The 25,471-nt window shown below is 33.3% G+C and overlaps 1 protein-coding gene across 5 annotated transcripts in view; it reads right to left on the bottom strand.

Moving 5' to 3' along the window:
• LOC108737721 (rho GTPase-activating protein 100F) overlaps positions 1–25,471 on the bottom strand; it is a 107,090-nt gene that overhangs the window by 59,997 nt on the left and 21,622 nt on the right. The window contains exon 1 of one of the 5 annotated variants that reach the window (XM_018470822.1): positions 6,584–6,663. The exons of the other annotated variants lie outside the window; for them this stretch is intronic. Within the exon in view, the coding sequence (XP_018326324.1) occupies positions 6,584–6,625 (42 nt within the window). The 5' untranslated portion in view covers positions 6,626–6,663. Of the gene's footprint in view, positions 1–6,583; positions 6,664–25,471 lie in introns of those variants that run through there. 5 annotated transcript variants of the gene reach the window in all.

Consider the following 25,471-nt stretch of genomic DNA (forward strand, 5'->3'; position numbering starts at 1 on the left):
GTTAAAAATATTCGTTTAAGTTAAATGCCAAAAGTAACAGGATGATGGTATTCAAGACTACATGTTTTCCGTAAAAATTACATTAAACGTTTTTGTTTTCTTTATAATTAGCCTAAATAAACTTGATTAAGTCTAAATTAATTCCTCCATTTCAATTGCGCAGTTTTTCCAAACATTTTGAGCCCCAAGTTGGATGGAATTCGTAATATTTTTAATAATGAAAAAAATAAATATTAAACAAAAAATGTTTATTAAGTCAGTAGCTGCACCGCAATCGAGATATGAAAAAATTATATTATTTGTGCTGTAATGATTTAATTTCTTATTATTTTCTTCTTTATTTCCAAGTACAAAACTTTTAAAATTTACAATAAACTGTTCACTTAATTAAATCAAAATTCTGTTCTGTTTGTTGTAGCTTTGTAAAACGCAATTTTGAACAACAACACAATTAAAATTTAATAACAAAACCATTGCGGAGAGCCACGTGACTTGATGTCCTCCAACAGTCAATTGTATGCAAAACACGAAGTGATCTAGTTATATGTACGAGTTCTCATTTTCATATTTTATTAACCTGTGAATAATTTAATTTAAATACTCTTCTTTCGTATAATGTCATAAAATAATCCTGAACCCTTACAAACAATAAAATTGTTTGTGTTATACATGACTGTNTTTCATATTTTATTAACCTGTGAATAATTTAATTTAAATACTCTTCTTTCGTATAATGTCATAAAATAATCCTGAACCCTTACAAACAATAAAATTGTTTGTGTTATACATGACTGTTTACAATTTGCACTAACAAATTAAAATAAAAAAAAATAATCCCAAGAAGCCTTCACAAAGATTCATCACCATAAGGCCGTCAGTTCTAAGACTGGTTGGATACGCACCTCCACTCTTTCCTATCCTGAGCTAATCTTCGCATTTCCTAAAACTAGAACCGCCCACATCCTTAACTAGTTGCGAACAGTAATCTAATCTAGGTCTACCTTTACCCTTCCTAACTCCCGTTTCTGTCTCTAATATGTCTCTGACTAGACCTTCATGCCTGAGAAGGTGTCCTACCAACCTATCTCGCCTATTTCTTATTGACTTCCATAAAGTCTTCTGTTCTCCTATTCTTTCCAATACCTCTTTATTTCTAACCTTCTCTATCCACGGTATATCCTCATAATTCGCCTGTAACACCATATTTTGAACGATTCTAACCTTTTCTTTTCGGCCGCGCCCACTGTCCATGTTTCGCACCCGTAGAGCGTCGCGCTCCAAACATACACCTTTAACAACCTTTTTCGAATTTCCAAATTAAACCTTTGCGAGCGTAGAAGTTACACACACAATAAAAAAAATTGTCAAACATTAATGTTAAATCAATTTAATTTGATCCCACTATAGATTACCTCAAGAAGTTTCGTTTCACAAAGATTAAAGAATAAATTTTACAGAAGGTTGTATTATTGATGATTTCTTTAGGGATTTTATTTTGTGCTTAGGTTTGGTGTGTTTTGCAGTTCACTCCTTCAGTCCAGGCCTGAAAAGGTAGTTCACAAATCAACACTAATACAATGACCGCTAGTTAGTCTAAAAACATAAACTCATTCCAATCAAATCGCAATACTTTTCTTATACAAGGCAATAAAATTAGCGCAACAACGAAAAATTATCAAAATATTACGACATTCATGATCACAACTTTCTTAAAAGTGATTATATCTGGATCATTTCCCTTTTGAAAATCTCTCCTTCATCCTACACCACAAAGTGTTACTTTTCCTGAAAAATTTCGTCACCTTAGCAAATATGTAAGAAATTTGCCGCGTTGTTATTTTTGATGGTGTAAATTAATTTAGATTTTAATAAAACTTTTTATTAAATTCTTTGAAATTTACATGAAAATAAGGTTTAATTGAATTTTTGAGGGAAAAAAAATTAATAATGCCCAAGTTGTCAGGTCCTAGCGAAGTTTCTGTTTGGGGAAAGGGGGGGCACAGCCGAATAACCGATTTCTTTTCTTTATTTTTTCAATTAAAGCTTTACGTACACACACACGTCTAAAAAAGCTTTTATAAATAAAAAAAATTCAACGTGTAATTAAACACACAAACATAGGGATTAGGATTAAGGAAATAAGTCATTATTTCTGGTAAAAAGTAAAGGAAATGGTTATTGTGGGTTATCCCTAAGAGATAGACATCTCGGATTTTTTTGTAGACCTTTTTAAGGTGTACAATACTGTAGTATATTATTTTGATCTATCTCGTAGGGTTCAGCCAGCGTTTGCAATGTAACAGCAGAAAAATGTGTTTACTTACGACATCACATTAGAAACCTTTAAAATTATCAGTGTTTCTTTACTATATTATGCATGTATTATACATGTAAACCTTCCTCTTGAATTACTCTATCTATTAAAAGAAACCGCATTAAAATTAACTGCATAGGAAGCGCTTAGAACTTAGGCATGTGATCAGGTGGATACAGCCGAATCAATTTTTTAATGTTTTTACATTTGAAATTCTTTTTGTCAAAACGATTTGTGAGAATTTTTGATATTGAATTCAAACGTTCTACAATCACTTTGAATTTATCTAGTAAAAAGTTTACAGTTTTATAAAACATATTTATATCAAAACTCGCAGCATTGGATTCACAGTAATCAGTTTTTGTTGGAAGTCTTCGTTTTTGATGATGTCTAAAAATCCTGTTCTGGATTAGTTTTAACTTTTCTAGTAAAAATTTTGACACTTCCTATTAAGTTTAGAACTACATTTTCATTTTGCTTTATTGAAATTACGGATTCTCTGGTTCTATAATAATGCTTATTGCGTCTATAGTATTCAAGTCTTCCATTCCTCTTGAACCCGTTTTTACAAGGCGCTTATAGTAACCATCTTATTTTGGGGTATTTGGTTCGAAATATTGACCAGAAATCCTATTTCTTGACGATATTGTAACAATAATCATTGCTACCTATGAGAGTCCAGTGAATACTGAACTAAGGACCGGTATTATTTTTATGGTCCCTATGCCTTTTTGTAATCATATTACAGCCCCTATACCCGAATGCTCTTCGAGATTCTTAAGCAGTTTTACCTGCAGGCGTTTTTACACGAAATTATGAAGGCAGTCTATTTTTAACATATTTCCTAATTAATAAAACAAGTTGAGAAAGAACAGATATTGGGAGGAGGGGAGCATCCCCCCTTCGGCGAGGGCTCTGCAAATTGTATTACGGCTTCTGCAAATAATTTAGGTTTATTAGAAACTAAACTTTTTCTCTTGAGTCCTCACTGGTTTGCTTTGTATAGTCCTACGTTCATCTGCCACTGTTTTTGGACGCATGTATTGGGGTTTTAAGGACTGACTATTGGGATCCGTCAAATGGACATACACCATCTGGTGGCAAAATTTATAACTCGAATGAGGGAAAAATTTACATAGAAACTGTGCACGCAAATTGTAAAATTGTTTATTAAAATAATAAAACACGTTAAAAAAGTAAAAATTTTTTTGATGATGGAGTCGACGAAGTTTTCTTCTAAAGTTAAATCAAATAAAAAGTTAATATGTTCAGTGAAAAGCTGCAATAGCACTTCAGACATAGATCTTCACTCTTCACCTACATTAACTACTTTCCAATAAAAACTAACCGTTTTATATATGTAAAAAATATATTCGGAAAATTAGAGAAAAAAGTAAACTAATAGAAGCTTGGATGAAAGCAGTAGGTATCAAAGAAGTGAATTCCGGAATAAAAATTTGTTCACGTCATTTTAATGCACATGATTATATTTCAGCAAGTATTTACCATCAGCCATAACCTTAATATTTAAAACTAGAATCATACTAAAATTATAAAGTGAGAAATTATTTATTCCTGTGTAATTGATTTAACACAATTCTAATGATACGATATAAGTATTTTGAGGTTAAGAACCTACCTGCTGCAATACAACAAAGTTGCAATAATGTGTTTGCAACGTTCTCTTAAATCGGCTTTGCACGTGCAAGTCATTGATATGATATTGCTTAAATCACCCAGAATCACCTCACCAATTATATAACGTGAATCACTTTTTAAATCCGAAGTTTGTAAAAAGTAGGCAGTAAACTTGACGGAATTTGAAGGCTAGCTTCCGGATTTGTTATTTCCGAATTTTATAATGTGATTGGCATTAAAAACACGCTCACCTTCAACGAAATTTCCTTTCCGAGGCTTTGTGTCAGCCCAATCACATATTGTGTCAATACTTATCATTTTATCGTAATTTAAAAACTTGGAAATTGCACGGTACACTATAGCAACTACGATAAATTTTCCCTAATCGGCGCCATGTTTTTAGGCTCCTCCCATCTGACGGATCCCAACTGTAGCATATAATATTTTCAATTAAAAAAATTAGTTGCTATTAAGCAAGAACTTTAAAAAGTTTGCAAAATTTTAGTGTCAATTTTTTAATGAATAATAGCTGGTCGATAATTTAAGAATTTCGATAATAAACGTTTCCCTTTCAAAGCAATATTTCAGAAAAACTGATATCACAAACAACAAAAGAAATATTTCAGGATTTTCTGATACTCGATTTGAAGAAAAATGTTGTATGTTGTACTTGTCTATCTTTGGTGAATAGTAATCGTAAATACAATCTTTAAGTGCGTAACACTTGAACGCCCACAAAGAAAAAAAAAAGAATAAACTTATTAGGGCGTGAAAAAGTGACGAAGAAAACAGCAAAAAAGATAAAATAAAATTGACCTACCCTAACGTAAATAATAACAGCACAAAAGGGAAGCGTATATTTCTGCTAAAATAGTAAAATATTTACCAAGTGAAGCGAAACCTAATCTAACCTTAACCTAACCTAACCTAACCTAAACAAACAACCTAAAAGTTTTTGGTTTTCCTGATCCAAAACAATCCAATAACAGCATTGTTCTGTTAATGTATTTTAGCCCTTTAGAAGAAAAACCTAACCTAACTTGAGTGAAACGGAAATACAAACGTAACACATACCAATAATTACAAAATGAACAATACAAACATCACAACGCTAACAATACCCTCTGCACAAGTGTCACACTTGAACGACACCACTTGAACAAGCACAATTACTCTCAAACCCTTCATAACTTCCTGCACAGCTACATACAGTATATGCTACTTCAGCATCCTTATTACCAAAATTTCTAAATTTTCTGCAAGCCCTATTATATTACTACTGAACTTGCTTCCCTATTTTCTATACGTGAAACTTCTTAATTTTGCGAACAGAATCCAATTTTTAACAAAATTATTTCAAGAGCTAACCAAAACATTTTACGGTATACATATTTAAAGTACGTTACCATAGGTAAAATGTATACGCAACTAAATAATAAACCGTTTTAAAAAAAATAATCTTATTAAGCATTAGAATTTCCATTAGTATTTAAATAACAAAACCTTTTCGTATTTGGTATGTTCAAAACAGAAATCGTTTTCCGAAAACATCAATTTCACCCTATCGTCAACGAAATGTAATTCGGAAAAGGGGATCGACGACCTGATTCCATATTAAGCGTTTCGCTGACATTGTAAAGGACAACACGAAATGCGACGATTAATGACTTAAGATTATATGTGATGTAGTTTACGGAATTATTACTTACATGATGTCCATTTGAAAACATTATGCTGTTACGAAAAATCAGATGCATAACTATAGGGTGGTTGATGAGTGGAAAGTCGACGTATTCCATTGAAGGATACGTATAAGGATAGCTTATTTGCAATTGATTGAACTATGCATACAACAATTGCTAAATCAAATTTCCTAAAGATTAATACGTCGACCTACCAATCACCCTGTACATATAATAGCACAACATTTAATATCAAATAGCACAGCGTAAGTATATGTAAGTACACACCGTTATGTAAGCTTTCGTGTATGTATAGGTAATAAATAAGCTTATTTAAACCTAACAAGATTATTGGCTATATACCTAAATATACTGAAGAAGCCAATTGTGTTTTTTATAAATTTATTATAAACATGGCAACGATAATATTACTAATACTAAAATTGAAAATTTTTTATCAAATACATTAAATAAAAGAAATAAATAACATACCATTTTACATTTATTGTTGCAATTTCACTAAAGATATTTTTTTTAAAACTACTTACGATAATAATTAGTTAAAGCTAAAAACGCGTTTTAATAAAGTTTTGAAAGTTAGTAGTGCATGTTAGCGTGTATACTTATGTGTGTGTGTATCACATGACGAAACGAAAGGGTTTTCCCCATGACCATAACCTCTGACACTACCAGTGCAAATAACAAATAAATCAAAAGTGCGTTCGTGGAACTTTGCCTCTGAAGTAAGTAATTAACGGTGTTAGTGGTAAAAGGACCTATTATAACGGTTCAATGTGCAAAATGTCCTTGAGTGTTATGTGCCCGTGCCCGGTACGTTCGTTGCCCTGATAACAATTTTACAGTTGATTACGCACGGAGGCGCGAAATTTAAATTAACGCGCACCGCAACGCACTAGATCAAAACGTAATAGACATTTAGAAACGTTACCTTTCTTGTAAAAAAGCAGCCCTTGCCATTTTTATCGCACATTAACTAAATCAACGTTCGAACCGCCAGCTTGATTTCGGCCACCCTTGTTATTGATCTACCATCTCGTGACGTAATTTTCTCGTAGGAGGCGCGCGCAATTCAAAAAGCGCCACTGCCATTGGCCAGTACGCCTTTGGCGCCAACTACATTTCTCTATTCATGACAGATATCGTACTTTTGGACTGTCACTGACATGCGATGGTGGCACATACATATACGCGTAACTACCCCTACGTGAAATGCAAGCAGGCCGGTTTTCTCGCTTCCTGCAAATGTTTTGCCACTCACTTTGTAGACCTTTTATTAATGAAATGGAAAAGCTGTTACACTCATACTTACAACACGCGGTTGTTGCTGGTTGGTGGTTCGTGTGCACGAAGGAAATATTGACGTTTCGTACATTTTCCGACCGAGCTCGCGCGACTTTCTTGGAAATTTTGTGGTTTCACTGCATTTCTCACGACAGCTTTCTAACAATTTCTTAAGCCGTTTGTTCTACCGATCGGAAGTTATTTTCAACGCGGTCTAAAGGACTACTTCGGCTGGGAGGAGGGTTAAGGAAGGGTAGATAAGATGATAAAATGTTCAATTTTGATTGAAGAGTCCCGACAGGGTCAACAGAATTTCAATGTCAGTTAAAAGAAATATAATATGAGTAATAAATGTTAATTGCAATTATTTCTAATAAATTCCTCAGTTATCCCACTAGTTGGCACATTATGGTACCTTGCTTAACTTTACAACTGACTTTGAACATCTTTGATGAACACAAAAATTATGTAATATCCGGTACTACACCAATAATTCTTTCTATTACTGGAATCCTGGGAGAGTCACTTTGTTGTCTATTGACTCATTGATTGACCATCATAACATATATGGAACTTTCCTTCGAGCTGGAATGATCTTCAATTCTGATCTGTTGGTAGATCTTATAAATAATAGAATTAAAAGTGAAAATCCGAAATTGTTAAATTCCAATTCTATATGGAATTATTGCGTGACACCTGAATTTCTTTGACTTATATTATACATATGTATGTATATATGTGTTACCTATTCATTCTTCAGCCATCATCCTCATTTAAAGTCGTTAATCTGAAGACTGATGTTTGAATATGCACCTCCAGTATTTCCATTCCTGAGTGAATTTTTGCACTTGCTAAAGACTGTAACATCCCACATCTTTATCTTTATTTTAGCGATCAACAAACATTAATCTAATTTAGGTCTCCCTAGCACTTGATAACTACTGCTTTTACTTCTACTTCTGGTATGTTTTTTTTTACATTTTTACTCCCCCTTCATGTTTCAAAACGTGTCTTACTGTCTTATTTCTCCTATTTCTTGTTAATTTCCATGGCTCCCTTAGTTGTCATACACTTTCCAGTACGTACCTTCTCATTTCTAAACTTTTCAATCTACGTTTTTTTCTTCAGTCATCTTTCAGGCAAATTTGGCTCTGATTTAGAAGATAAATATATAATTAAAATGTGACCATTTAGTAAATTTTACGATACGAACTCCCAGGGCGTGAATCTTAATACTCATCCTTTGTCATCATAAGGTCGTCAATCGTAAGACTGGTTGGACATGTACCTCCATGGTTCCATGATTTTTATCCCCCGACATAATATCACCGGACAAAATATCCCTAGACAAAATATCCCCCCCACCCTAAAAATCGCTACAAGAAATTTTTTGCAATATTTTATTTAACCTAACCTAACCTAACCTAACCCTGTCAAACTTGCGCGATGCTACCTTGGCGAACGTTCCATTCCTTAGCAACCACACCTCACATGATCAAACATAATACAATCCAACTAAAGTCAATCCAGCGCAACCCAACATAACCTAACCTAACCTAACCTAACCTAACCAAACCTAATCTAACCTAATCTAACCTAACCTAACCCGGTCAAACTTGCGCCATGCCACCTTATCGTTATATTATTTATTGGAGTATCGGTTCGATAATTTATTATCGGGGCTTTTGTTCGGTGATATTTAGTCTGGAGATATTTTGTCACGGGGATATTTTGTCTAGGGATATTTTGGTCAGGGATATTTTGTTCGGGGACATTTTGTCAGGGGATCAAAATGTCTGATACGACCTCCACACTTCTATGTCCTCAGCTAATCTTCACATTTCCCTAAAACTAGAATCAACCACATCTCTTAACCTCTACCCCTCTTAACTTCCGTTTTTGCTTGTAATATATCTCTCATTAGACCTTCATGCTTAAGGTGTCCTACCAACCTATCTCGCCTATTTCTTATTGACTTCCTCTGTTCTCCTATTCTTTCTAATGCCTCTCCATTTCTAACCTTCTCTATCCACGGTATATCCTCATCATTCGCCTATAACACCATATTTCTAACATTTTCTTTTCCGCAGCGCCCACCGTCCTTGTTTCGCATCCGTACAGCGCTGCGCTCTAAACATACACCTTTAACAATCTTTTTCGAATTTCTAAATTAACCATTCGCTAGCATTGAAGTGACTTCTTTTTATTGAAGGCGACTCGACCCTGCGCTATCTTCTGCTTTATATCCCTACTACTCCTTCCGTCCTGACTTATCTGACTTCCTAGATACCTAAAATCAACCACTTCTTCTAATTTTTCGTCTCCTATCTTTATATTCGCCCTTTCCCTACTTTTTCTTCCCTTGCATACTTTGTATCTTTGTTTTACTATCATTTATTTTCATACAGTACTACAGTCAACACCCCTTCCATTTTATTTAAAGCTATCTCTAACTCACCCTTATCCGCTATTGTTTTTTTGAGGTACCAAACATTGGTATGGTCTTTTGCACTGAGCATTTTAAAATCAAGTTAACCAAGGTTCATTATTGTGTAAGAAAAATTATAGAGAAGGTCATTTTGGCTTCATTCTGGGGTGATAATTGAACTGCTGCAAATATTATTGAGAACGTTAGTCTGCATTTGAGTGGCAAATAAAACGTCAGGAGGTAATCAGGGAGAGTGGCGCTTGCATTAAATCCCCTGAATAATGAGAACTTTATCTTAATGGATTTCCGTTCCTTTGGTCTTAAAAGGAGCTGCCTTGTTTAAAGAAAGTCGACTTTTTGACGATAGTGTCACTCAAACCTTACTGAACATTCACGTTAAATTAAATCATAACAAGTTTATTACTTCAAATAGAAATTACCTTATTTACATACATAACCCTTGTATTAAATTTATGTATTAGCATATAACCAGCTGAGGTTTGCTCATAAAGGATATAAGGCCGCAGTACACAAAGGTTGCTCAAGAATTTTGAAAATCTTAAAACCATAAAACTACAAAGACTATCTTTTTTCTTTGATTATAGAAATTACATATTGTCGTATTCTTTTCTATGATACATTAGGATTGAAATCGAAAATTCTTTAAAAATTTAAGCGTTCTTCAATGATTTCTACATGTGATTGGATTGAGCCGCTGATTGTGGTTAGAAACTATCATTTTAATGTATAAAAAGATGGCGTAATCCAAAATGAAATAGTATTAAGATATATATCCGTCGTATTTTTAGAGCCTTTGAAGTACTTTAATGTTGGTTTTTTTTTTTTTAATGAACCCATAGGTAGATGGAGAGGCTTCATAATATGTCTGCGAAATACTCTATTTAAAATCCGAATGGTTTTTAAAGTTATGTTTTTCAAATAATTTTTTTGAACACTCCTGGGATGTGTTAACAAATTCGGTGGATGGGCTTGGCGAAAATTACTTTATTAATTCAGTTGTTTTGTTAGAAAATCAAATAACGAAAACAAAGACAATATTGGAAAGAATTTGGGGAATTGGGTAAAAATTATGCAGATTACTGGTACTGAAGAATGACGTCATTTAATTTGGTAATAAAATGTATAGTATTTTGTGGGGTAGGAATATGGGAATGGAAAGAGTAAAAAAAGCTAGAGAATATAGGAAAGACACAAGAACAAATGTGTCATAGCGGTAATAGCAAGATTTAGAATAGGAAATCAATGTCACGAAAGCTATAGCACTGAATGAAAGAAGAAAATAGAAAATGCAGAATACGTTGACAAGAGATGTTAAATCATTTTTTAGAAGAAGGTGTAAAAGATAATGTAAGGGAAGAATGTAAAGTATTAATAAATGAGAATTATGATGGGCTGATAGTACTAAAAGAAATCTTTAGAGAAAAAAGGGAAAAATCTTTTAATTTAAATCAAATGGTATCATTTAATATAGGTCATTCCATTTGAAAAAAAAAAAAATTGTTCATCCTATAAGATTGTCAAAAGTAGGTTTCGATATTTCCGGTTTTGAAAACGTACATATTTTACCCATAGTAAAAACGATACCGTAACTCGTGCTAAAACGAACAATCCAAACCGTAGGTTTTTAGCTTTTATGGTTCAGATCAGGGGTCGGCAACCCATGACCCGTGGGTCACCGAGTGACCCATTTGGTAATTTCAAGTGACCCACTTTAGTTTCGAAAATAAAGTATAAGATATACGAATATTTCTTTTTCCCAAAAAATGTTTATCGCAAAGTTATGAACGTACCAAATTTGAATCCAGTATAACATACAAAAATATCAGTTAGTCATTAAAAGTGAATATGAAAGTCGGTTTCAAAGTCTTAAGAAACATGGAAAAATGGTTACATTTATAATAAAGCCCGATGAAATTGAAGAAAATATTATAAATTTGCAATATTTTGAATATCTCAGAATTGACAATTTTAGTTTAGAAATGATTGATTTTAAAAGTTCAACATTATGAACGGATAAATTCAAGAAATTCCGGAACGATTTAGAAAATACAGAAGATAATCATTTTCTCATGATATCAACATGTTGGGCATCACTTCCTACGACGTTTTCATCTTTATATATGTGAGTAAATATGTTTACAAATGAAATTTATTTTAAGCAAAAATAGGAGCATTGAAAATTCAGATGCTTGTGTTCGACTTAAAACGACTAACTATAAACCAGACTTGACTAAATTGACGTCACAAGTTCAACATCAAGGGAGCCATTGATATCGTAGAGAAAGTTTATAAATAAAGTTTATTCAACTATGTTTGTTATTATTTTCTTAATAAAATATATCTTATTATTAACTATAATGCAGTTTTAATACGAAAATATCTGTGACTCAAACGTCTCTTTAATACTCGCATTTTGATTGATTTTGACCCGCGGCCAAAAAAGGTTGCCGACCCCTGGTTTAGATGGCACTTGGTCTCATTCAAACAGCTAATATCGTGATTTTTTTCAAAGGCAATTGAATATTTCAAAAATTACTAGAAATAGGTACAAAGAACTGTCAACAGAAAAACGAAAAATGTAAATATGTAAAGGGTGTTCCATTTAAAATAACGAAGTTAGGTGGCGACCAGAAACAATGGAGCACTCTGTAGGACTGAAAATATACCATATGATTCCAGACCACTTCTATAAAAAAAGGATGAAACCGCCTTACGTGGAACACCCTGTATGTATATCATTTGTTTTTGAAACATATTTTTAACGCTACCGAAACAGGTTAGCAAATTTGGTGGAGGAGCTTGGCAGAAATTACTTTATTTTATCATTTACATAAGTAGATTCGCAGAAATACCATAAATAAAACATAAGACATTAATGCAGTATAAATACATAATCGTTTGTTGTCTATTCAGTTAACGATTACTTTATTATTGCGTCGATAACGGCCTCAGTATATTGAGTGATTAAAGAATAGTTAGTGAAAATTTCTCGTAAAGTTTGTGCGATCGTCGAATAGATTCGGTCGCTCAGTCACGGCGAATGTGATGGCTAATATTGTATTCGTGACAAATTGGTCTTCGAGATCGCGATAAATTCGCTGGATCGAGTTAAGGCACGACATGAAGCGCACCCTCGCGCCCGTTCTCACCCTTTGACTCTCTCCACGATGCGTAACTTCGAAGATTAGAACGCCTTCCCGTCCTATTGTATTGTAAAGTTGCAGGTACGACAATGTTAACTAAAACTGGAAATGAACGAGGGGTAGGTCAACAACTGCAGACTCAAATCTTACTCTTTTACTCAATTTCTTTACATATAAGTTGTCCCATTGATACTAAAAGGGAAATACAGTGGACTACCACTGTAATATCAAATAGTAATATGAAAATTCATTTTTAATTTTTTACACCCTACAAACTACTTCAGGTTAATGCGGGAAACTTTGTTCCCGGGTTCGATTCCCGGCGAGGGTGTGACAACAACAACAAATTTTCACTCATTAACCTGAGGTAGTTTGTAGTGTGTAAAAAAATATGCAATATTAATTTGAAATCATTTTTTCGATTTTTTATTTACCCACTACAAACTACATACCTCAAATTAATGAGGGAAAAATTGTTGTTGTTGTCACACCCCCGCCGGGAATCGAACCCGCACCAATGTTCTGACCACTAAACTACGAGAGGTGACAACAACAACAACGACCAACCGACCTACACGGCTATCGATTCGTCCGGGTTCGATTCTCGGCGTGGATGTGACAACAGCAACAATTTTTCCCTCATTAATTTGAGGTAGCGTGTAGTGGGTAAAAAATTCAAAAAAATGAGTTTTCAGATTAATAATTCATATTAAACTAACTCACTAAAGGTTGTTTAAATTGTAGGTATGATTAATTTTCATATTAATATTTCATATTAACCACTACTAAAAAATGTCAGTGTTTCATTTACACTGTAATATCGTCGTAATATCCGGAAGTCGTTACAGGCAAAAGTAAAGAGATACAGACGTATATGTATAGTTTTCACCATTTTTCAATTTCGAAATGAATTAGGAATTTTCTTTAGCAGTGAATGTCAGAAAATCACTTTGTACCTAACTGAAAATGTGAAAGACAAAAGATAAGACAGCTGTTTGTGTCATTGGTGGCCGACTTTTTCCGCTATATCTGCATGGGATTTCTAGATATTTCTTACAAATGATTCATTAAAAACAGTCGCTATACCCGAACTCGGCGCTACATCCGAAGTCGGTATAGTCACCTAAATTTTGTACTAAAATCCTTTAAATTCAAGGGACTTAGATTGAACGTCGTTATAACAGAATGGTCGCTACAACCAAGGTCGCAATAAATGAAATCCACTATAAGTTGTAGTTATAATTTCCACAAAAAGTAGCAGGCGTAAGTAGGAATAAGTACCGAGCGGCATGGCCTAGAGGTTTAGACCATTGCTTAGCATTCGAGGTCCGTCTGCCTTGGTCCAAGTTTTTCTGTGGTTTCCTTGGATCACTCAGGCAAATGCTGAGGCAGTAATATTCCACAGATAATCTTTCATTCTCTTCTGTCTCACTCACCCATTCCCACAATTCCTGAAAGGAGGCTGAAGAGGGCCTTCCGCGCCCTACCTTCCGGCGTAGTCCGGAGGGACTGCCCGCCCACCAGCATTACTGGCTGGTGGGAATGAAACACCCAAAATTTTAAAGTAGGATAAGTGCGCATTCCCAGTTTTTCGAAAAGTGGTAGTTTTGAGAAATAATAATTAATATTAAAAATCTGATGAACAGTAAAATCCGTTTCCCAAAAACTTTCTTTAATCACGCCAAAAATCACAGCCTGGGTGACTATTCACATGGACAGTTATGTTGAGTTTACTGTATACAAATATAAAATACATCAGTGTCTGTTACAAAATTTGTTTAATGCAACGAAAATATATGCATAGGATTTCAATTAGGTCGTTATAACCGGAAGTCAACAAAGAAATGCGTAATTCTTATACTTAACGAACGTTTCGCCTTACATGTGTACCTCTTTTACGTATTAATTTCTATTTGTATTTTTATACTGGTATTCAAAGTAAAAAAGAGAAGAGAAAGAATGAATATAAAGATAGGAGACGAAAAATTAGAAGAAGTGGTTCATTTTCGGTATCTATAAAGTCAGATAACTCAGGATGGAACGAGCAGTAGAGATATAAAACGGAAGACAGCCCAGGGTAGTCGTCTTTAACAGAAAAAAAAACACTTCTGTGCTCGCCAACGGTTAATTTAAAAATTCGAAAAAGATTGTTAAAAGGAAAGGTTAAAAACGCTTAAACTGTGGTGTTACAGTGAATGATGAGGATACTAGTCTTAGGACAGGATTATTTTTTATAGTTTCTAAATTATTTTCTATTTTACAAATCTGTTACAAATTGGTTTCCACTATACTCGAGTCAACTTTAGTTATACCTTTGCAATGTTTTTACAAGTAGGTACATGGATGAAATCCTGACTGAAAAATAAATTTGACTCTATTCTGATGATAACAGCCGTTTCCAAATAAAAATTCTTGTATGATAACGATTTAGTTATTGTTGTAACTTTTGCTTTTTATGTAAGTAATTGAAATTTGAAACATCCAATAGTGATGGGTTATTGTGTAGTGAATTTTATTTAGCTTTACAGTAGTTTCGAATTTAACCGTGAATCCTTAGGAGCCTTTCTATTTCCGCATTCAACATACTATCAGATGTACCTACTACGGCAACGAATTTCAAAGTCCTTATTAGGTGCCCATATCGATTTCTACAGAAATAGAAATTTGAGAATCAACTCAATCATCTCTTTAGGAGTAGACGGAAGACGCACATACAGACAACACAAAGGGTTCTTTTACATAAATTTGTCTATAGAATAAAACAGGATGGAGTCGAAGAAGGTCAGAAACTGAATAGAATAATAAATAGCCTGATTTTGATAATAATTATGAGAAAAGTGTTTGGTGAGTTTTACTTTAAAAAACATTTATAGTTATTAGGTAAGAAAAACACATTATTACCGAGCAGTAAATTTAGAAAATCATAAATTTTATTTTTATGTTATTAGTGTTTTTTTAAATTTTTTATTTATTTGTACCTAGAATCAAAAACAGGAGTTAAGAGGGGATCATACATGTATAAATAAAACGCGTTTTTGCAATTAGCTTATTAAGTTACTATCACCGGCACTTTTTTACTCTTTTCTAATCTTTCTAAACTCATTTTCTTATGTGTCGCGCATTAAATAAATTACACTTGTTTCGATAAACAGAAAATCTTTTTAGTTTATATGTCACAATTTCGTACCCTTATATAAAGTATTACAAGAAAACTCACCTAACGCGTATATTACTATGCATAAAATTTTTCTTATGGTAGATACGCCATATTTTTGAACATACGAAGAATGCCCTTCTTGTTTTATATATTGATTATTACACAATCTGTATGAAGTCGACGATAAAAGATAAGCTGAGAAAGGTGTTATTTTGAAAGATTTACTAACTTGAAGGATGCCGTTGAGGATCATATATTATCTTTATGTTTTGGTTTTTATACGAAACTCCAACTGCAAGAGCTAACACAAAGATTTACAGGAGTTGGAGCAAAATAGGTTTTCTTCAACGACAGAGCATACCTTTAAAAGCCAAAAGTTGTAATTTTTTGAATGAGCCTATATAGTATAATAACTGTATTAGTCTAGAGGTTTATGTGTCTTCCCCTAATCAAGGGCGGATCCAGCTTTCAAGTCGAAGCGAGGGGGTCATATAGTCAAGGTCTAGTCAGGACAGGCTCCAACTCGATTACAATAGTAAATCTAATTAAAATAAGATAGTATTTTATTGTTATACATACATAGGTACCACAAAATAATTTTTTTAATAACAAAATCAATTTTTGTGTTGATCTTCTCGCTATACGACCGTTTCAATGGATATGCTTTTGCGAATGTGGAGAACCGCAAGTCAAATTATTAGACGGTCTTCTGCCACTGAAGCATTAAGCTAAGCTTTGAACCTCCTAAAGGTGGAAAATGACGACCATTCTGCCATCGCAACACTAACCGATAGTAGTGTAGCAAGAATGCATAAAATTTTTCTTACTTGTGGATACGTTTTAGTATCACAGTTTTCTATAAGATTAGAAATCAAGTGCAGAATATTCTGATTTCGCTGCCATTTGACCATTCCTAACCTATCATCAAAAGGTCATCAATTCTAAGATTGGTTGGACGGGCACCTCCACTCTTGCCTATCCTGAGCTAATCTTCGCATTTCCCCAAAACTAGAACACCCCACATCCTTAACTATTTGCGAACAGTAATCTAATATAGACCTACCTCTACCCCTCCTAACTCCAGCTTCTGCCTCTAATATGTCTCATGCCTAAGAAGGTGTCCTACCAACCTATCTCGCCCATTTCTTATTGACTTTCATAGAGTCCTCTGTTCTCTTATTTTTTTAAATACCTCTTCATTCCTAACCACGGTATTCTCATCATTCGCCGGTAACAACCTATTTCGAACGTTTCTAACCTTTCCTTTTCCGTCGCGCCCACCGTCCATGTTTCGCACTCGTACAGCGCCGTGCTCCAAACATACACCTTAAATAACCCTCTTCGAATTTCTACATTAACCGTTCGCGAGCATAGAAGTGATTTCTTTTTGTTGAAGGCGACCCGACCCTGCGCTGTCCTCTGCGTTATATGTTTACTACTCCTTTCATCCTGACTTATCTGACTTTCTAGATACCTAAAATCAGCCACATCTTCTCATTTTTCGTTTCCTCTATTTATTCGCTCTTTCCCTAGTTTTTCTTCCCTTACATACCAGTATTTTTGTTTTACTTTTATTCATTTTCATACAATACTGTTTCGTCAATACCGCTTCCATTTTATTCATTTATAATTACCGAAATGGAAGTGTTGTCTATTCAGCAGTTTATAGGCGTTTGCGAGTTGTTTAATAGTTTCATTATCTTCTTCTTTATTAGTATAATCGAGTTTTGGAATAAAAACGGTTAGTTGAAATAAACTAACAATAAGTACTTTTAGAGACAGACGGTAGTCTGCTTGCTGTCAATTTTTATACATATATTTTCGTGTTATGCAATATTGGTTCTTATAAAATACGCTCGCGAGAACGTTGCTCAAATCATACAAATTTTTTCAACAACGGTACGATTAGGTGAATAAATGTGTAATCATATAATTATTATAAGAGCACATTCTATTAATTTTTCTTCATACAAAGTACAAAAATAAATATTTAATAAACTTATCAATGAGATTAGTAAAAACATCAGAAGTCAACCCATACTCAGCCCCCTTTGAAACCGCTCTTGTCACCTATGAATTTGACCCCTTCTTGGTGAAAATACAAAATCTTTGGATTTACTCCCTACAAAGATTTTATCTTTAAAAATGTTTGTTTTTGGTAACGTAATAGCTACAACTGTATGAACTTGTTGAAATTGGTCAGTTTTATGGTTTGGAAATGTTTTCAGCACATGTTTTGATATACTACGAATATTTTAGGCAAATTTGGTTTTTTCATTTTGAGACACATTTGAATATCAAAAACAGTTCCGTGAAAGGTAAAATAAAAAGCAAAGGACGACGACTTCTTGACACTTCTACGAGCGTGATAACAAACTTTATAATGTATGGAAAAAGAAAATCTGTTAGAGATTTTCCAGGGCGACGTGATTTAATAAGAACGCAAGAAAAACACTTTTTACAATTTGAATACGGTGAGTTTTTCTTTGCTTAAAAAAACGGTAGAGTAACTCACTTAAAAGTAAATATAATTTCTGGGACTTGAAAAAGAAAAACTTGCAAAATGTAGGTCGCCCACATTTTACTTTATTTACCTTATCTCGTACTTTCTTCCTTAAATTTTGTAGAAATGAGGGTGACGTCTCTTTTATGGATTAATTATATAAAATCAGCATAAATAAGAGTTAATCAAACGTATTGAGTAATGACTGAATGATGAGAGAATTTGGGATCAATTACCTTAATTTGCAATATATCAAAAAATTTAACTAGAATCCTTATCCTAATATTTATTAATTACACTTGCGTGACTGCTGTACAATTAATTGAATTATAATAATTAACCGGATTCACCCTGAAGGCCAATTCTAAATACAAGTGAAAGAATTTTTGAAATAGAATGAATAGTTTCAGTGATTACTTCCTACTTAAAACTTTATTTCTGTATTACTGCGGATTGTTATAGATAACGATAAAAAACCGCGTGCATAGGTCTCATACTTCTAAAAAAAGCTTTGACAATAATAAATAAATAAAAGTACAAAAAATACTGGTATGAAAGAGAAAGGCGAATAGGGAAAGAAGTGGTTGATTTTCAGTATCCAGAAAGTGAGATAACTATCAGGATGGAAGAAGAAGTAGAGATATAGAACAGACGATAGAGTAGGGTAGTGTCGACTTCTACGTTCGTGAACAGTTAATTTAGAAATTCGAAAAATATTGTTAAAGCTGTATCTCTAGAGAAAGGCTCTGTACGGATGCGAAACGTCGACGATGAGTGCCGTGGAAAGGAAAAGGTGTAACAGGCGACTGAGAAGGAGAACAGAGGGCGCTGTAGAAGTCAATGAGGCTTATTAGAAGCAGAAACAGGGGTTAAGAGGGCTAAGGGTAGACCTACATTAGATTACTGTTCACATTTAATTAAGACTATTATATTATCTTATCTACTGGTCTAACGATGCTTAGATGCAGATAATTTCTTGTATTTCTTGGGGCATAGTAAGGAACGAACATATCATAAAATTTTGCCATTTTCGCAAATAATCGAGAAGTCTTTCCGTTTATCTTAAAAAATAAATCAAGGAATCTCATAGAAAATTGACGTTTGAGGTCGAGACAGATGAAGAGAGCTTAATGAAGTCACTGTTCCCTTGGCCTAGAAAAACCTACTGGAGAATCGTCTAGAGTCTAGGAGACTGTGGCAAAGGCGCCAAAGGGGCGTTTGACGCAATTTACAGAGTCTAGCAGACGACCTCCGATATGTTAATTTTCTGTCCGTCTATCTCATAATAAACTTGTGTGCGTTATCAGCAGAGATGGATTTCTAGTATTATTTAGCTCACTTTATAGCTTGTCGTTAATCGCGGTTGTTGACAAAATATTTTATATCCATAAAACACTGACCTGATTTCTTCTTTTCGACATCTTAGTAGGATATAGGAATGTTGGTTGTTTTATCGTCAATTTTATAGTGGAATGGAATAATATGTAATAAGTATACTATGCGTTAGTTTTAGAAGCAATCAAAGAGAAAAAAATATTGCTTATAAAGATCGATTTTATACACCTATCCAACTTTTTTCTCTTTGGTAGTTTAAAAATAACAATCATCATCATCATAAGGTCGTCAGCCCTAAGACTGGTTGGACACGCGCCTCCACTCTTTTCTATGCAATCCACATCCTTAACTATTTGAGAACAGTAATCTAATCTTGGTCTACCTCTATCCCTCCTAACTGCTGTTTCTGCCTCTAATATGTCTCCGACTAGACCAGCGGTCGGGGAACTTTTTTAATCATTACCCCCAAAATATTTTTGTGTAAGTTGATATTACCCCATGGCGAAGACCAAAAAAAAAACGAAATCGCCTCTTTTTAGCATCTTTCATATTATAGCCCCCATGATAATTTTGAAAAGGAAACAATAACTAAAAATTTAATTTATCTTGACGGCATGACACGGACTGAGCAGGTAGCCGGGGCTATGCTTTACTGCGCAAAGATATAATTCGAGAACACTTAGTGGTGGGGAGTGAGATGGAGTGGCCTGCATATGTCGCTAAATTGTTTAAGTTAAAAAAAATACTAACTGGTTTATAAAATAGCAAATAAAAAATATATACTTTTTACCCACAAAAACCTAATAATCATTTTTACCCCATTTGAGGTAATTTACCCCGGTTCCCCGACCGCTGTTATAGTTAAATGACTCAGTTGTTCAAATTTGAAATTTGTGACTTATGTTGTATGTTGACGAATTAGTGAGGGCTGTATGGATTACAAATAAACAANATAGCAAATTAAAAATTTATACTTTTTACTCACAAAAGTTTCATTTTTACCCCATTTGGGGTAATTTACCCCGGTTCCCCAACCGCTGGACTAGACGTTCATGCCTGAAAAGATATGCTACCTACCTATCTCGCCTATTTCTTATTGACTTCCATAGAGTTCTCTATTCTCCTTTTCCTTCTAATACCTTTTCATTTCTAACCTTCTTTATCCACGGTATCTTCATCATTCGCCTGTATAACCACATGTCTGACGCTTGTAACTTTTTCTCTTCCGCCTCGCCCACTGTCTATATTTCGTTCCCGTACAACGCCGCTCTCTAAACACACCTTTAACAACCGTTTTCGAATTTCTAAATTGACCTTTCGCGAGCATAGAAGTTATATTTTCATATACTACTGTTTTGTCAATACCGCTTCCATTTCATTTAAAGCTATCTCTAACTCCTCCTTGCTAGATGCTAATATTGCTATATCATCTGCAAATTTAAGCGTACTTATCTTTTGCCCCTATATATCTATCCCTACAGTTGTACTGTCTTTAGTGATGTTGATCGCGTCCTCGATGTATAAATTAAAAAGTAGCGGTGACAGTCTACATCCCTGTTTGACTCCTAATATTGACTTCTCTACCTTGCAGCCCCAGCTCTATAACTGCCTGTTGGTCTTTATATAAACTAAGTATCACTCTTCTGTCTTTGTAACTCCTTACATTTTTAAGTATATTTAACATCCCATGTAAGATTATCAAAAACTTTTTCTAAATCTACAAATCCTATGTACTCATTTTCTTTTTTCGATCGTTTTTATCTTCCATCGATCCTGCATGTATTATTCTGAAGTGTCTACTCCAGAAGTCTCCAGCTTCGGGCCAACGGACTTCACTAATACCTACTACATATATCTAATTCTAATCTATTCATCTCAACTTTTGAATTTTCCAACTTCCCTACTTGCCTCATTGTCCTAACATTCCCAAAAAAATAACCAAAAACTTAATTATTTTTAAGCATAAATTGTTGTACGTTATGTATTTATCAATCATATTTGTACCTGTATACGTAATTCATTTTAATAGTTTTTAGTTTCAATGGTATTCGCGTTCTCCAAGAAATTTACTTTGATGTTCCATTTGTTGGGCAAATTTAATTTAACAGCTTACTTACTATAGAGTTAGTACCTTTTTAAACCGTCTTCAATTTCTATAGACAAACGATTATAATTATGCTAAGCTGGTTAATATAATTGAATTAACGATCAGGCAGTTAAATATCTCATTCCCATAAGTAACTTAAGTTAAGTTAGGTTGTTTTAAAACAGCACTTTGAATTGAAAAGTTAAATGTCCGATCAGCAAAATTATCTATTGCATAATTCGATAAATTAGAAATAGAAAATAATAATGTTTAAATTTTACTTGTTTACCTAGAATGTATTATTATAATGCAGTGTAATCGATTTATACATATATTCAGCACTTTTTTTTTCATAAAACTGAAATTGCAACAGGACTACATTTATAATAGTTAAGTACTCGTATATAACAAATTGACAAAATAAAAAGACTTGTGAGATTTTCACATAACTTTTACTGTCTTGTTTTTAAAATACTTATGCCCTATTGATCTTTTCTTGAAATTTCTACCAGTTTGTCCTATATAAAATTTTTGACAGGATTTAATGGTAACATTATTAGTAAAAGAGTGATGAAACCCCCTAGACAAAAATTTTCAGTCTCTCAGTCTTTCAAAGTCTTTCAGCGTCTCTGACAGTCTTTCACAGTCTCTCAGTTATTACCTAGATGTTTTTATGGATCTCTCACAGTCTCTGTATGAGAGACTCGAACGATAAAATTGTTAATTCAAAGATTCGAGTCTCTCGTTTAGAGATTCTAGTCTCTGGTTCAGAGACTAGATACGAAATGAGGATCTCTCTATGAGCAACTCGAGTATCTCGTTCAGAGACTGAATACGAAATGAGGATCTCTCTATGAGCAACTCGAGTCTCTCGTTCAGAGACTGGATACGAAATGAGGATCTCTCTATGAGCAACTCGAGTATCTCGTTCAGAGACGATAAACAGTTTTTTTGACAGTCTTTCGACACTCTCTGTCAGCGACACTAGAGAGACTCAGTGAGAGATGGAGACTCGAGTCTCGCTTTCAGGGATTCTGAGAGACTGAATATTTTTATCTCGGGCCATTATTACTCTTTGACTAGAAATAAGTAAAAGTCTAAGAAGTCTTATTTTTATTTTGATATGGATTCTCATCAAGAACAGGTCGAAAAAGTGTTCCAATTTGTTGTATTGGTATGGAGCATTATAAATAAAGACATTTTTATCAATACCATTAGGATATTTTATGTAATTTGGGTTTTATAGGAAAATGTAATGCACATTAAAATTGACAAGTACAATTATAAAACGAACCACAACAACAAACGTCACTATAATACATAAACCAAAGACATAAAAAACATAAACAAATGATACTAACAACAGTAGAAATAGTTGAGCTTTAAGAAACTGTACCAGACCAGAATTAACTTGTCCAGATAAACCAGGTTAAGTCAAAATCGAATGTAAATGTTAAAAATTGAAATTTATTTTGTCAAGTGCAATTCTGTTCCTCTACAACTGTGATACAAATAAAGAACTAAACACAAAATTGCCCATTTGAGTCAACGACTATATAGACCAATATTTTTTGTAGGTATATTTCATAATTACATGTCGTTTTCAAAGTTCTTTATGCTTGGGGTTCCCCTACCTTGTCGTAGACTAATTACCACAATTCAAAACTTCTATAGCCTAATTTTGTCTAATACAAAACGTATACATGTTAAAGTAGGTGGGTAATGTAGGGCTGTATCATTGCGATCATAATAGGATTATAAAAGGGTTTTACTGGGTGCAAGGGGGTGAACCAATAATTAATTACAAACACATTTAAAGGGGTCGTTTCTGAACTGCGTGACGCATTGCGTGACATAAACTCTTTGTTGTATCCTTAATTAAAAACATCAGAACTAAAACGTGGTAAAACACAAAAAAAATCATGTATGCAGGTCTTGCCTGTAAAAAGCATGAATAACGAAATTACTTTACACATAGTAAAATGCAGCAACGACATTAAAAGTTTGTTACTAAAGAAAATTGCTAATTTCTAAAACACTATAGCACTATAGCTAATAAAAAATGTAATTTTAGAGCTTCTTTAATAATGAGCTCCTATTAACCGATCATGGTAGTAAAATTAATAATCAGCGAATATTAAAATGAATAAAATTAAAATAACAAGAGCAAAAATAATCAAAATTGAAATGATTATGTATTTTGTACAACTGTTATTTCAAGAATTACAACTCACTTTTAAAATCGTATTCAATTAGAAACTTTGACTTTTTTAATTTGTATACGCCAATATTATATATTTCTCAATTTGGACTTTTCTGTAAAAGAGATATACGTAAGATAAAGGTAACAATTTAGCTGAAGATCAAATAGCTATATTACTTACGATTAATTAGATTACATATTAATTAATAAGTTTAGTTAATGTATGTGTAATTTTATTTATGGGTTCTATATTAAAAAAAAGAAATACGTGTTCAAGGATTTTTTTTTAATAGGTATTTTGGGAAATAAAACTGATCGAAAATTTAAGAATTTGGTGATTTTTGCTTGAAGAAAAAATTTGAGCTTTTTTTCATTTTAAAGCTAAAAAATGAAATAAATTCTTATTGTTATAAATAAAAATGTTTAAATTAATTTTAGACAATTTCCCCCACTTCGTAGCCAATTTTTAATATAGCCATCGTATTCTACGTCTGACTCATGGTTTTGCCTTAAATAGAATGATACATCAAACTGTGAACTCTCTTTTCCCCCTTTAGGGCTTGAATTTTAATTTTTTTTTATAATTATTGTCTTGTAGCTGCCACCTTTTCAATAAAATAATGAATATTTTGGTTTTATAAGCGATGTTCAGTGTACAGGAGGTATTCCACCGAAGGCGGTTACTCCCATAACTCTGTTTCCGGCTTTGAACAACGTACACATTTTGCTCATAGCAAAGAATACACAGTAATACGTACTAAAACGAACCGTCCAAACGATAGGTTTTTAACTATTATGGTTTAGATGCGATTTGGTCTCATTCAAACAGGGCGTTTCATTTAAAATAGCGAAGTTAGATAACATCCATAAGAAAGTAAACACCCTGTATGACAAAAATATTCTATGTATGCCCATATGATTCCAGATCGCTTTTATAGAAACATTTTTTTTGTTCAATGTATAATAACAGAGTTATGGAAACAGCCCATATATGATCAAACATCAACGAACCTAACCTAACCTAACCACCGTACTTTGGCAAAATCGCAGGATTAGAGGCAATTTCATGTAGTTTACGTATCGTCCAAATGCAGTCGAGAATAAGTAATATGGCTCTAAGTCAGCGGACGGGGAACCGGGATAAATTACCCCAAATGGGGTAAAAATGAGATTTTTGGGTGTAAAAATGAAACTTTTGTGAGTAAAAAGTATATATTTTTAATTTGCTATTTTATAAACCTGTTAGTATTTTTTTCAACTTAAATAATTTAGCGACATATGCAGGCCACGCCATCTCACTTCCCACCATTAAGTGTTCAACATCAAACAACACCATTTCTCCAAAATAAAAAATATTTTTTATGGGGGCTATATATAAAATTTAAACTAGTTTTTTCGTCTAATAATACAAGAAAAATATCATATGAATTACAAAATAACAAGAAATTATCATTTATATATTCTGTGGGGGCGAATTTTTTTTCCTCAACTGTATTTTACATATATTACTATTATTACCGTTATGTATTACTAGGTATTACATTGATAAATTGAATAAATAATGTCTAAATTAAATTTTTAGTTATTGTTTTCTTTTCAAAATTATCATGGGGGCTATAATATGAAAGATGCTAAAAAGAGGCGATTTCGTTTTTTTTT

The sequence above is a fragment of the Agrilus planipennis genome, unplaced genomic scaffold, assembly GCF_000699045.2.
Source record: "Agrilus planipennis isolate EAB-ADULT unplaced genomic scaffold, Apla_2.0 scaffold14, whole genome shotgun sequence".
NCBI classification, from domain to species: Eukaryota; Metazoa; Arthropoda; class Insecta; order Coleoptera; family Buprestidae; genus Agrilus; species Agrilus planipennis.